Source organism: Marmota marmota, unplaced genomic scaffold, assembly GCF_001458135.2.
Source record: "Marmota marmota marmota unplaced genomic scaffold, marMar, whole genome shotgun sequence".
NCBI classification, from domain to species: Eukaryota; Metazoa; Chordata; class Mammalia; order Rodentia; family Sciuridae; genus Marmota; species Marmota marmota.
This window is the reverse complement of record NW_026000019.1, coordinates 27,540,382-27,553,984: the sequence shown is the minus strand read 5'-3', so window position 1 is coordinate 27,553,984 and position 13,603 is coordinate 27,540,382. Positions and strand designations below refer to the sequence as shown.

The 13,603-nt window shown below is 43.7% G+C and overlaps 1 protein-coding gene and 1 pseudogene across 1 annotated transcript; one reads left to right on the top strand and one right to left on the bottom strand.

Annotated features, from left to right (window-relative positions):
- Positions 1 to 4,203: 4,203 nt before the first annotated feature.
- Positions 4,204 to 5,111, bottom strand: LOC107147256 (annotated as a pseudogene).
- A 400-nt stretch (positions 5,112 to 5,511) lies between these two features.
- LOC107147497 (intelectin-1a-like) lies at positions 5,512 to 12,566 on the top strand. Its single transcript, XM_015491994.2, has 8 exons — positions 5,512 to 5,556; positions 5,733 to 5,796; positions 7,288 to 7,389; positions 8,486 to 8,733; positions 9,049 to 9,207; positions 9,889 to 10,009; positions 11,010 to 11,113; positions 12,347 to 12,566. The coding sequence occupies exons 2-8, from the start codon at positions 5,739 to 5,741 to the stop codon at positions 12,497 to 12,499; spliced, it is 945 nt and encodes a 314-aa protein (XP_015347480.1). The 5' UTR covers positions 5,512 to 5,556; positions 5,733 to 5,738; the 3' UTR covers positions 12,500 to 12,566.
- Positions 12,567 to 13,603: the final 1,037 nt, after the last annotated feature.

The window sequence follows — 13,603 nt, the reverse complement described above, 5'->3', positions numbered from 1 at the left end:
CATTAATTTACCTGTTTCCCAAAAGTTTCCTGCCTGAGTGATAGAGTGGCTTTATGTTTTGGATTTGGTTTGTGTTTTTTGATTTTTTATTTTACTACAAATTAATAAACGTAAAATGGATCCTCAACATAAATTCTGCTTGTTATTTCCTGCTTTCTGCTTTCTCTTTTGCCTAATAAAAACAGGCACTCCAGGGACCTAACACAACAAACTGCCACCTAACTCTCAACTACCATGAGACCAACCTAGTAGGAATGCGAACTGCAGGAGATTTTGATGGGAAAAAAGCCTTATAGTCTTCAAGAACAGGATGATCCCCTGCAGGATCTGACTGTAAAACAGGATTCAGAGATTCAAAGGGGGACCAGAGGCTATGGGTAAAGTAAGATCCTGCTATGAGTAAAACACTGTCAGGGATGAATGCAGTAACACACAAATTATTTTTCTTGTACAAGTTAAAAATATGCTTAATGGCCATCATCCTTAAATGCAGCAACGTCAGTTTGCTAGTGCTGCCAGAACAAAATGCAAAAGACTGAGTGACTTAGCTGAAATTTATTTTCTCACAGTTCTGGATGCCAGAAGTCCAAGATCCCAATGTTGGTGGTTTAGTTTCTGCTGAGGCCTGTTTCCTGGTTTGTGGATGGGCACCCTACTGTGGTACCCTCACATTGTTGACCCTTAGTCTGTATATGTGCCCCAACCTCCTCTTGGATTAGCACCCACCACGATGACCTCATTTAATCTTAATTATATCTTTAAAGGGCCCTGTCCCCAAGTAAAGTCACATTTGGAGATACAGGGGGCGTGGAACTTCCATATATTGTAACAGTGGTCCATTTTATGCTTTGAATATAGCCCTTGCTGCTTTGCTACTGCAACTAATTTTTAAAATGGACATGTGTTTTGCTCTTCTCCTTCCTAATCTCTCCCCTTCCGTAATCTCAGGGGAAACGGGATTACCTTTCTTCCCCTACCTAGACATCCTGGCTGCTGTGAGCTGAGCATCTTTCCTCTTCCACACCCCTCTGCCACGATGTTATGCCTCAGGCCCAGAGGAATGGAGCCTACAGACCATGGACTGAACTGAACCTTTAAGTCCAAATAAACTTTTCCTCCTTTAAGATGTTCTTTTCAGTTCTCAGTCATAGCAACAAAAAGCTGCACCTAGAAACACACACAATGATGCTTATAGAAGTATTGTGCTTAGTTGAAAAAAGAAAAACCACTAGAATCAAAATGAATGCCCAATCATTGGATAGTAGAAAACCAAATCATGATAAATTCATACCACGGAATAGCAATAGCAATGAAAATGAATGGGTGACTTTGCAACAGCTTTAGAGGACAACTAGTTATTTAATGTCACAGGGAAAAATATGCCCCAGAAAAAATGTGCCCCAGTAGTTTTATTATATAAAACTACTATTACATATAATGTAATAGTAGTTTTATATAATTCAAAAATAAAGAAATTTGAAAAGACATTTATTCACGTATGCAATATGTTGCATATATGTGTGGTCAATAAAAGTAACTTAAGCGATAAAACAATAAACACAAATTGACATTATGGCAACACCTGATGGGGAAATGAGGTGGAGTGATACAAAGGAGCACTGGGGTAGGTGTAGGTGACTGATAACGTTTTAGATCTTGGGTTATGTCACGGGTTATAAGTATCTATTGCATTATAAAGGAAAGGAAGAGTAGGCAGAGGCAGGAGGATCACAAGTTCAAAGCCGGCCTCAGCAACTTGGTGAGGTCCTAAAAGCAATTTAGCAAGACCCAGTCCCACAAATAAATAAATAGAGCTGAAGATTTAGCTCAGTGGTTAAGTACCACTGGACTCAATACCCCACACGGGGCAAATAAATAAATAAATAAATGGAAGGCAGGCTGGAAGAGGAGCAGGGACGGAGAGGTTGAGGACTGACCTGGCTATCATATATCTCCGCTACTTGTTACAACTCTAAAGAATAACCACCAGGCACATGTAATCCTAGCTGCTTGGGAGGCCGATGCAAGAGGATCACAAGTTCAAGGCCAACCTCAGCAACTTAGTAAGACCCTGTCTCAGAATAAAATTTAAAAGGCTAAGGATGTAACTCAATAGTAGAGTACTTGCCCAGAATACCCTAGGTTCAATCCTCAATAGAAAGAGCTGCACTTTTTCTATGAAGTTAAGCAGAACTATGCAACTTGTTCTAACCAAAATTTATGAACAGAAATTACCATTGTAAGGCTGAAGGCTTTGAGAGATGTAGGGCATCAGCCAATATAGTTTGAGACAGGGTCTCATTAAATTTCCCAGGTTGACCTCCAACTGGAACTCCTCTTGGTTTAACACTCCCCCACCAGTAGCTGTGACTACAGAAGGTGTGGGCCACCACCTTAAGCTATAAATCTATGATAGCTTTGACAGTGTGACAAGGACACCGAATCTGATTACCATAATAGTTTGGCAACTGATGACTTTTAGGGAGAAGATACAGGTTTATAATCTGGAAGGAACATATGGGAAGCTTTTGGGGTGCTGATAGTTCTATTTCTTGAACAGGATGATAATGATACAGATATTTGCCTAGTGGTAATTCATTAAACTCTGTGTGTGTGTGTGTGTGTGTGTGTACAACAAACCTTTCTTTTTTAAAAATAACAAAGTATAACTAACTCACTAGAGACAGATAGATGCAGGGCTAGAGTGAGGTGGCACTGGAGGAACTTTCTTCCACATGCTTCTCTTGGTGCACGTACATACTGTCAATTTTCTGTCTCAGGTTCATTTTGAATTATTTTGATATGCACTGGCCATTGATGATGAATCTTAAGTTCATCAAATGCAATATTTTATCAAAACCATCATCTTTCCTTCTTTTCTTTGTTTTTGCAGTGCTGGGGATTGAACCCAGGGCCTTGTGCATGCCTAGGCAAATACTCGCATTATTTTCTATACCTATCAGCACTCCCTCACCTCCCAATAACTTTCAGCTCATCACTTCATACAACCTAGCCTCAAACCAGCCCCCTTCTGTAGCCCAGCATAGGTTGTAGTGCAAGTGGAAAGTGCATTTGGCTGCCATTGCTATCTCCTGCTATTTTTCTCCTCTGCCCTCAACGTGTCATTGCCAATGTTAAAATAGTCCTCACTGGTCCTAGAGTTATCCTCTTAACTCCTCTGATTCCTGTTTTCTGCAGCATATGGAAATTCAGTGATGGAGGAAGTTGAGCTAAAATACAAATAAGACCCAAAGTGGGGAAGAGAAAGACTGGAGAGAGCAAGTGTCCAGGATCCATACAACCCCCCTGGCCACCAGCTATGGGCTCACTGTTGCTTCCAGATGTCTGAATAGTTCAACCCTAAAATCCCATCATGACAGTCTATTTATAAGTGAGTGAACATAAGACACTAAAATGTTTCAGCTGATGTGCAACAGAAACAAGCCACACTCAAATTGCAGATGCATAAGCAAAAGAAATGGCTGCTGTTGTTTTAAGCCACTTCATTGTGGGATTTAGGGGAAGTGGCATTGGGAACCGAGTGCAGAGGAAGTAGGAGGTACAATCAGTGGGACAGAGTCATGATGGATGCTGATGGTTAGAAGGGATAATATCCCTTGCCGCAGTCTGGCTGGGCACAAAATCACGAGCCACTCAAGCAGGAACAAACTTTATTTTTGAAACTGCCGCCAATGCCCCCGTATCCTCCCGGGGAAGATTGCCGACTGACCCACTCGGTGTTCTCCCAGATCCCAACAGGAAGTTCCTCCTCCAGAATTCCCTCCTACTTCCCCAACCAATGGGAACTCTCCAGGAGTCCCGTAGCAGGCCGAGGTGAACAGCAGGAGTCCAATATCCATATGAATGCAAATCTTAACATAATCATATCATCTCAATGGCTAGCTGGCATCACCTTTCAACCAAAAATGCCATGCATCATATTACTTGGCTGTGGCTCTTAGCAATCCCTCAAACAGGCCTACCATTTTCCTAGACTCTTAGGTTCAATCAATCAATTGTAGACTGTTCCATGATGTGTGTACTACTAAAGATGGGATGCAAAATGATACTAAAGATGTCAAAATATGAAAAAATACATCCGAGAATTAATAAGAAAAATACTAAAAGTATATATTTTCTCTGTGTGTGTGTGCAGTTTTTCTGGGTTTATTTAAGTACAAATGAAATACACACACGAGTCTCCTATTCATTTTCTTCACTGTGCAGCCTGGCATTGGAACTGGTGACTCTGAGGGCCAGTAGGGTTTCTTTTTTCATGATGGCTTTGAGGGTCTTGGTGGAAATACTGTGAGCAATCTCAGCACAGTAAGACTCGTTGCTCATCAGCAGCATTTCCAGCTCCTTGACATTGGGGACCAGGAACTTCCAGAAGCCACTGAGTAGCATGGGCTTTACTTCCTTGTTGCTCCCATAGCCAATGTTGGGATCAATCTGTGACCCTCGAATCTTCTCGGTACCCAGTTGTGACTATCCCTGGGTTTCTATTGGTTATACTTTTGACATATCAGCCTGACTAGAGCTGAATGAGCTTCTTGTTCCTCTTTTTGATGACCTTGGACTTCATGAGAGGTCTGAGGCTGGTGATAATGCTGAGCAGGAGATTGCTGGTACCACTGCAGGCAGTACAGAGGGGAGAGGGGCAGAAGTGGGCATTCCTTCATGGGCACTGTTTTATTTTATTTTCTCAATATCTATGAGTGTTTTGTGCAAATCTATACTTTGGACTTAAAAAGATAAAAAATAGTAGCTTAATCAAACAGAGGTTCACAATCTTTTCCTATGGGTTGCAATGTTATCAGTACTGTAATGAATTAGGGATGTGATGTCACTGAAGAGGAGCCGATCACTTCTATTATAAGCTGATGGGATTTGGATAACGTTGGGACAGGAATGATATAGGAGCTTTGACGCATCAAAGGTTTTTTGGTTTTTTTAATGGATTTAATCCCAAGTTCAATGTGTAGTAAAGTTTCACTAGTTTGTGGCAAAATGAGAAAATTAACAACCAAATAACAAAACTTTGTATGGAACTACATTTATTGGAGCTAAAGACTTCTACTGATTCTGAAATGGTACCTTTCCTCTTTCATTGTTAAAGTTTCCTTTTTCTATGAAATGATGATGATACTAGATATTTAATAGGAGAAAAAGTTTTTACTTAGCAGGAAAGAAAGGCACAAAGAAAACCCAAAATCAACATCAACTCTTGAGAGTCTCCCCTATTTTTTTTTAAATACACAGGGCCATGAAATCCACAAATCTAGGAACAATGCTAGGAAATGAGCTTGACTATTTGTCCTGCTAATTCCATCATCATCACTGAATATCTTTCCTGTCATAACCAGAGGCCTCACCTCCTTGGGCATCATGCCAGGGGAGGGTGAGTCTGGAGACCTGGACTCTGCCCCTAGGCTTTCTCCATAAAGGGCTCAGCTCTCACCTCTCATTAGGAGCCTCTGCAGAGAAAGATCCAGTCTCCACTCAGCTGGCAACTTCAGCTCCTGGCCCTGTGTTGGCAGAAGGGGTTTGCTTTCTGTGAGTTTGGGGAGCCCTTATTTTAGCTCAGGTCTGGTTTAGTTTCCAGAGATGTGTGGAGTTTAAAAAAAAAAAGGCAAGGGAACTTTGAGTGTTTGTAGGATTAGAAGAAGTGGGGATAGGGATAAAGAAAAAAAGACAATCAAGACAGTGACTTTCATCTTGCTTTTTTTTAGACTACCATGACCCAACTCTACTTCCTTCTGTTTCTCATTGTGGCCAGCAGAGGATGCAGTGCTGGTGAGTCTCCCTGTCAGGGGCCCAGTCCCCCAGCTCACCTGCACACAGCTTTCAAAGAAAACACACTATGCAGGGTTGCTTCCAGGAAGGAGACTCTCCTGAGCCAGAGATAATGTCTTTGAGAGGCACAGAGGCCACCTTGGATGTAGTCTAAGGGCTGATTTCTGGCCTCTGGAGGGATCTGGTCTCTAGCAGTGAGAGTATTGCTAAGATATGACACATCCTGGGTCTGGTTCTTTGTCTCTGTGTGGTCCTGAGGAGACCCTTGTAAGAAAAGTGTCCTCTCTTCACTATTTCCCACTAACATGGCCTGCAGTGACCTTGGTAATTGTGTGGTATACCCTGTGCCCAGAGAATGTTCTCTTTATAGTCTTCTCTCTATAAGAATAGCAATGGCATTTTAAAATCTGTATTTCTTTTAATTGTTATTTATCTATTCATTTTTAAAAGACAAACACCTGTTTCTTTCCAGAGTACTGTGGATTGAACCCAGGGCCCTCTACCACTGACCCACAACACCAGCATGTTTCATTATTTTTTATTTTGAGATAGGGTCTCACTAAGTCACCCAGATCACAGGTGTTTACCACCATGCCTGGCTGAGAAAAGCATGTTTCTACATATTATCTCACTTGATCTTTACAAAAATACTATTTATTAGCTTCATCTGAGGCAGAAGGAAACTGAGGCTCAGGTATGGCAAGTAGAACCCAAGGACTCTCCACTGGAAGCCTGAGCTACTTAGGCCTGAATCCCTCTGACTTGAAAGCCTGTGATGCTTCCACCCCTCCAGACTTTTAGACTGGTTTGCAGAGTTGACGCTCGTGTACAAGGTTCTTCATTCTGTGCCCCTGCTGGTCTCCTGGCTAGAGTCTCAGCTCTGTCACCTCACCCTCTGCCTCAACCACATTAAGCTACCTATTTCCTCCTCAAGCCGGGCTTTGCTTCATTCTTTTCTCCAGGTCTTTGCACATGTTTTTCTCCTGCCTTGAATTTTTTTTTCTTTCTTCCAACTGATGAATCATGTCTATTCTCTCAGAGTACACTGTAGTGTCACCAGAACTAGAAAGCCTCTGTCACTAAGTCATCCTACCCCAGACCACCCCCTGGCTCCCTTCAGACTTCTCTATTCTCATCTCAGAGTCTTTCTCTTGTTCTCCTGAGCTTATCCTTCATTCCTTTTAATAAAATTTTCTGTTGGTTTTGGCAACTCCCTCTAGAGGTAAGTTCCTGGGGATGTTGAATTTCTTTAAATGCCGGGTGCCCAGGGCAGGGCGTGGCCCAGCACGAGGTCATGTGGAGGGAGGGAGGTAAACCTGTGCTGGATGCTGGCTCAGATGGGCTGATGGATGATGCTGGATAGCTCAGGGTCTTTCAACCCAGGCAGAGAGGCTCTGCCACAGAGGTGGAGTGAGTTGGGGATTAGTGGCAAGGGAAGGCTGGGTTTTGTGTCAGAGCAGCAAAGAGAATGAAACTCTGCATATTCTCTAGCTGTGAGCAATGTTGTTTCCGAGGAATGGACCTGGTCTTCATTGTTTGCATCTCTGCCTAGAAGCTGCAAAGAAATCAAAGAGAAGTACTTTGGTGCAAATGGTAAGTAAGGAGCCCTATCAGGATTTTGTCTTCAGTGAATTTTTTTTAATTCTTTTTTTTTTTTTTAGCTTTTTAAAGTTTTTTTTGTTTTGTTTTGTTTTGTTTTTTTAAAGTACTGGGGATTGAACCTGGGGCACTTTACCACTAAGCTACATCCTAAACCCTACCCCTCACCTTTTTGGACAAGGTCTGTCTATGTTGCTGAGGCTGGCCTGATCCTTCTAAGTTGCTGGGATTACAGGTGTGTGCCATCACACCCAAGTGTTTTTGTTTTGTTTTGTTTTTTACTTTAAATGAATGTGGTAAAAAGTATATACTATACATGGGATAAGCTTTGTCATTTTAACCAGTTTTAAGTGTACACTTCATTGGCATGAATTACTTTCTCAATGCTATGCAGCCACCACCACTATACATCTCAAGAAAATTTTCATTATCCCAAACAGAAATTCTATAATGAATTTATAGAATGAACCCATATTCTGCCTTTCCTAAGGCCCATGTAGCTGCTGTTGTACTTTCTGTCTCTATAAATTTGCCTATTTTAGTTTCTTCATGTAAGTAGAATCATAAGGTAACTGTACTTTACATCTGGTTACTTCCACTTAGCATAGTGTTTTCAAGGTTTATACATATAGCATGAATAACTAATTGCATATAGATATATATGTCAATATATGCATAATATAGATTGTATGTGATGTGTGTATACACACTATTTTATTTTTCTGTTGAGTACGTCAGTTATTTCTATGAGTCCTGTGACTAATCCTGCAATAAATGTTTAGTGTTTGAATCCTATTTTTAATTCTTTTGGGCATGTACTATAAGTGGAATTGCTGGATCATATGAAAATTCTGTGCTTAATTCTGAGAGGAACGTTGCTGAGAGCTTGGATAATTCTGTGTTCTGCCTCAGTCAGTAGGTTGTGTTATTCAAACGTGGGGGTGTTCCACTACACCCAGGGATGCATAGTGACAGGACTCAGAAGAGGAGCCCTTAGGCCATGTTTCTAGTTCCCAGAGCTGTCCTGGTCATGGCACTGAGATGGCATGAGCTCCCATACAGGGAGGCTCTGGGCTGGTTCTCTCCACAGATGGCCTGTATCTCCTCCGGGCCAAGAATGGTGCCATCTACCAGACCTTCTGTGACATGACCTCTGCGGGTGGTGGCTGGACCCTGGTGGCCAGTGTGCACGAGAACAACATGGCTGGGAAGTGCACGGTGGGCGATCGGTGGTCCAGCCAGCAGGGCAACAGAGCAGACTACCCAGAGGGGGACGGCAACTGGGCCAATTACAACACCTTCGGGTCTGCAGAGGCGGCCACCAGTGACGACTACAAGGTGGGTGCCACTGGGAAAGGGTGAGGACCTGAGTGTGGCTGGGCAGGAGGTGGGTTGGGAGGGGGGTTGCGGACATGGGGCTGGAGCAGAAGAGAGAAATAGTCACATGCCTTGAATCCCAGCTTCCTCCCATAAGGCCATTAGGCAGCGGGGTGGTGGTGGGGGCATGACCTGCTGGAGGTGGGTGTGTGTGAGCACAGCTGGCCATCTGTCCACCTGGAGCCCAGAGCTGTCACCTCAGCTGAGGGATCCCATGTGTGTCTTTTGCCCCTGTGGGACCTGGGCTGGTCAGTCTCAGTGTTGGTTGCTTTCCAGAACCCTGGCTACTATGACATCCAGGCTGCAGACCTGGGCATCTGGCATGTGCCCAACAAGAGCCCCATGCAGAACTGGCGGAACAGCTCTCTGCTGAGGTACCGCACCAGAACTGGCTTCTTCCAGCATCTGGAACATAATCTGTTTGGCCTCTACCAGGTACACAGGGCTGTGGGCTGGGACTGGCTGTCCTGGCTTTAGAGAGAGGCAGGTGTGTGAGGTTGGGCAGGAAGCACCTTTCCATGGCCCTTTCATGTCCCCTCATCCTAATTTGCTGATGGCTTCTGACCCACTTTCCTCAGAAATTCTGAGCCAGATGACTCATAATGGCAATGTGGGGGGAACATGGGAGGAATGGAGGAACCTTAGATAGGGCAAAGGGGAGGGAGGGGCTCGGGGGTAGGAATGATGGTGGAATAGTTAGACATCATTTCCCTAAGAACATGTATGAAGACACGAATGGTATGAAAATACTTTGTGTATTTTCACCAACTTGAAAAATTGTGCTCTATATGTATAATATGAAATGAATTGCATTCTGCCATCATGTATAACACATTAGAATAAATTTAATAAAGAAAAAATAAATTCTGAGCCAGAGAAGATAAGAGACCCAGGAGAGAGAAGATTTGGGGTAGAGAGAGGGAGAGAGGGAGAGAGGGAGGGCACCAGTTGGCCTGGTTGTAGGAGAAAAGCAAAAAGGAAAGATTCTTATTTTGCCTTGTTTTGAAATAATCTCATTGACTGAGAAAACATTGCTTTCTCTTAATGAATGATTGTAACCCCCCAAACCAAAACTATTTCCTTATCCAATGATTTTGTCGTTGTTGTTTCTTGTAGAAATACCCAGTGAAATATGGAATAGGAAAGTGTTGGACTGACAATGGTCCGGCGATACCTGTGGTCTACGATTTTGGTGATGCTCAGAAAACTGCAGCATATTACTCACCCTATGGCCAGAGTGAGTTCTTAATGCTCCTTGAACTCTTCATAGCAAAGATGATAAATTCAGTTATGATAGGAGGTTACTTATTAACACAGCTCATTCTCTTCAATGAATGTTACATGTATTGTCACATTTAATTTGCGCAAGTACCCTTAAGGACTATTATGACCCCCATTTTATGAATCAGAAACCTGAAGCACTGAGAGGTTCAGGAACCTACCTGAGATCACGGTGCACAGGCAGGAGAGTCAGCATGTGGGCTGGGGAAGCTTGGCTCCAGATTCTGTTCCTAGTGACCCCATTATCAACCCCTCAGCAACTTATTGAGACCAAGATTCATGTATACAGGGCAAATGGTGAGAATTTTACTTCTATTGTGAGGGGTAAATATTTATTTAATGTTCATCTAAGTTTGCGGCATCTCCTTTGTTAGGTTGAGCCCTATTTTATAAAGTTCAAAGTTGTTGTAAATACATCTAGGATTTAAAATTTTTAAATAAAAGAGAAGCCGGACATCCTAGTGTCTGTCTATAATCCCAGATGCTCAGGTGGCTGAAGCAGGAGGATTGAAAGTTTGAAGCCAACCTGGGCAACTTAGTGAGACCTTGTCTCATAGAGACAGAGAGAGGGAGAGGGAGAGGGAAAGGGAGGGACGGAGGAAGGGAGGGAGTGGGAGAGGGAGAGGGAGGGAGAAAGAGAGAGAGAGAGAGAGAGAGAGAGAGAGAAACTAATTGCTGCAACAAGCCTTTTTACATGATTATTTGTGATTTCCCAATACTGTTGAATTTCTCCATACAAGCGCTGGTGAACAGAGACCCGCTCTGAGAACCAGTTCTTGAGTTCTGGGGTTGGGAAAAAGTTGATGAAGTATGGGGCTGGGATGCACCAATCATGACCGCAGTTGTGCTGGCCTCCACTCTTGAGCCTCAGCCTGGCATCCACACTCTCTGGGCAGCCTAAAGGAAGCTATTTATGGCATCCGACTTAAGTGCTCTTTTCTGCATCTCATTTTCAGAGGAATTCACTGCAGGATTTGTCCAGTTCAGAGTATTTAATAATGAGAGAGCAGCCAATGCCTTGTGTGCTGGAATGAAGGTCACCGGATGTAACACTGAAGTTGTGAGTCTTTGTGGGGACCAAAGGCACTTGTGAATGAGGCTGTGTGTATGTAAGTGGAGACTCTTGTTCACAAAACCAAGGACAGTATTCGCCTACAATCTTTAAGAATTGTAATAACTGAGTTTTCTTTATCTGTTTTCCTTTCTGATTAATTATACTGTCTAAAATAGTCAGATACATTTCCTTAACCGTAGAAGTTGAATTTCCCATTTTAATTAATTTAACGTCTCTTTCCTTCAATATCTCCAGGTACTTTTGTGACTCTAAATTGTCACCACTTCCTTTATCTTTATTTTTATCCTTATCTTTATAGCGCACTCCCACTCAATCTAACTAATCTAGAATGCCCCCCTCGTGGGCGCCAATTCCACCATGCGGCCTGCGCAATGGTTTCATTAATGAGGTTCTTGGCATAAAAGTTAGCCAGAAGAGATCCAAATAAAACACACAGACTCAGTTACCTTATTTCTATTGCCAGGTCCGAGACGGCTCCCCTCTCTGGCTCCAACCTCTAACCACCCAGCAGGGCAGCAAGGATTACTCAGGGCTAGCAGGAGAGAGAGAGAGGGAGCATGCCTGGGAGTAGCCTTTTATTGGGGAACAAGAAATTCAGGGGATAATTCCATCCAATGAAGGTTGAGGGGGGACTGCACTCCAAGGTCAGGGTCAGTGATTGGGCCCCCGGGGTCAGTGGTCAGTCACACCCCCACACGGACGGGTTCTCTCATCAGGAGAGGGCCGGGAAAATTCCGACACAGCCAGAAGCCTCAGACCCAAACCGGGAGTCACCCAGTCACGCGTGAGAATGGCTTCCCACAACGAAAGGCACTTGTGAATGAGGCTGTGTGTATGTAAGTGTGTGTATGTGTGTGTGTGTGTGTAAGAGTGTGGTGTGAGCATGTGGGGGGGAGCGTAACTTCCCTTCCTCCTTGCTGAGTCAGACAATCTATACGGGAGAGGGAGATGTGCCCCCTCCTAGGGAGCAGCACTTAAGGAATTCATGAAGGAAGAGTCCAGCCAGGGAATCCAAGAACAGATGTTCATAAAAGTTGCAGGAAAGTCAGGAGGAGATGGTGTGTCACTAAGCTAAGGGTTGAGAAGTCTATGGGAGAAGATCAACACTGCCCATAGAGAATGGATGGGGACCACAGATCCCTCTGGATTTGGCCATTATTACCTTTGGGCTCACCAGCAGCCCTCTCATCACCACCTCCTCCCCTCCTTGTTTCCTAGCACTGCATTGGTGGAGGAGGATTCTTCCCAGAGGGTAATCCCATCCAGTGTGGAGACTTCTCTGCTTTTGACTGGAATGGATATGGAACTCATGTTGGTTACAGCAGCAGCCGGGAGATAACAGAGGCAGCTGTGCTTCTCTTCTATCGTTGAGAACTTCATTCTACAGGACCCAGAGCTCTTCTCCCAGGGATGCGGTCCCAAGGATGGAGAACCAGTTGCTAGTAGCCGAGGAAAGAAAAATAAATCATATTAATTCATGCATTGATGTTTGTTGGTTGGCTTCGTGACACTGTGTCCCTATGTTAATCAAGAATAACTTAGAGGAGGGAACGTTTATTTTGGCTCATGGTTTCAGAGATTCAGTCCATGGTGGATCAAGTCCATTGCTCTGGGCCCCAGGTGAGGCAGAACATCTAGGTGTGGAGGAGGGGAGTTACTCTACTCATGGCAGCCAGGAAGGAGGTAGAGAGAGAGAAAAGACAAGAGGAACGGAGAGAGAAGAGAGTGGGCTGGGGCCTCAAGGAACTTCTAGGACATACTCCCAGTGACCCCCTTCTCCACCATGCCCGACCTGCCTCCAGTTACTTGCCCAGTCAAACTAGGATGAACTGATTGGGTTAAAATGCCCATAATTCAATTATTTCACCTCTGAATATCCCTGAATTAGTGCAGGATCTTTGGGGAGAGACACCTCATATCTAAACCACAAGTGTTTTTATGAATTCTTTTCATGTAGGCAGTGAGCACTATTGGAGATTTCAAAAGACCCTCAATGCCTCTGAACAATTCTACACCAAACACTTTGTGCTTGGAATGTTGGGGCTTAGGAATCCTGACAGGGAATATGCCATCCCCCAAAGCCCTTCAGGTAACTCTTTTTTTTATTTCTTTTTTTATTTGTTTTAATTAGTTATATATGACAGTACAATGATCTTGACATATAATACATTTGACAGGTAACTCTTTAAAATAGCCAGAGGAGTAAAGGGCAGGGAGGAGGCTTTTTGTCCTGCTCCTTCTTAACTTATCCATATGGATGCTCAGTTTGCATCTTCAACCTGAAACTCCTAAAGAAGAAAATAGTCTTTGTGGGGTGGATGAGGGTGCAGCAAAGAAGGAAGAGACACCCAATATCCATATCTGGTGTCTGACAGCCTTGGTGGTGGGTATTCTCCTTAGGGAAGGATGGGGCTGGCAGGCCTCTGAGGATGCCTCTTCCAGGGTAGTGGCTAACCCTCCTGGGATCCCATCTTC

What these genes read in the sequence shown, in the direction of transcription:
- LOC107147497 (XM_015491994.2), top strand. Translation starts at nt 5,739, where the DNA reads ATGACCCAACTCTACTTCCTTCTGTTTCTCATTGTGGCCAGCAGAGGA. An exon ending in ATCTGTTTGGCCTCTACCAG is followed by an intron (nt 9,208 to 9,888) that starts GTACACAGGGCT and finishes TGTTTCTTGTAG; the next exon opens with AAATACCCAGTGAAATATGG. An exon ending in TTACTCACCCTATGGCCAGA is followed by an intron (nt 10,010 to 11,009) that starts GTGAGTTCTTAA and finishes TCTCATTTTCAG; the next exon opens with AGGAATTCACTGCAGGATTT.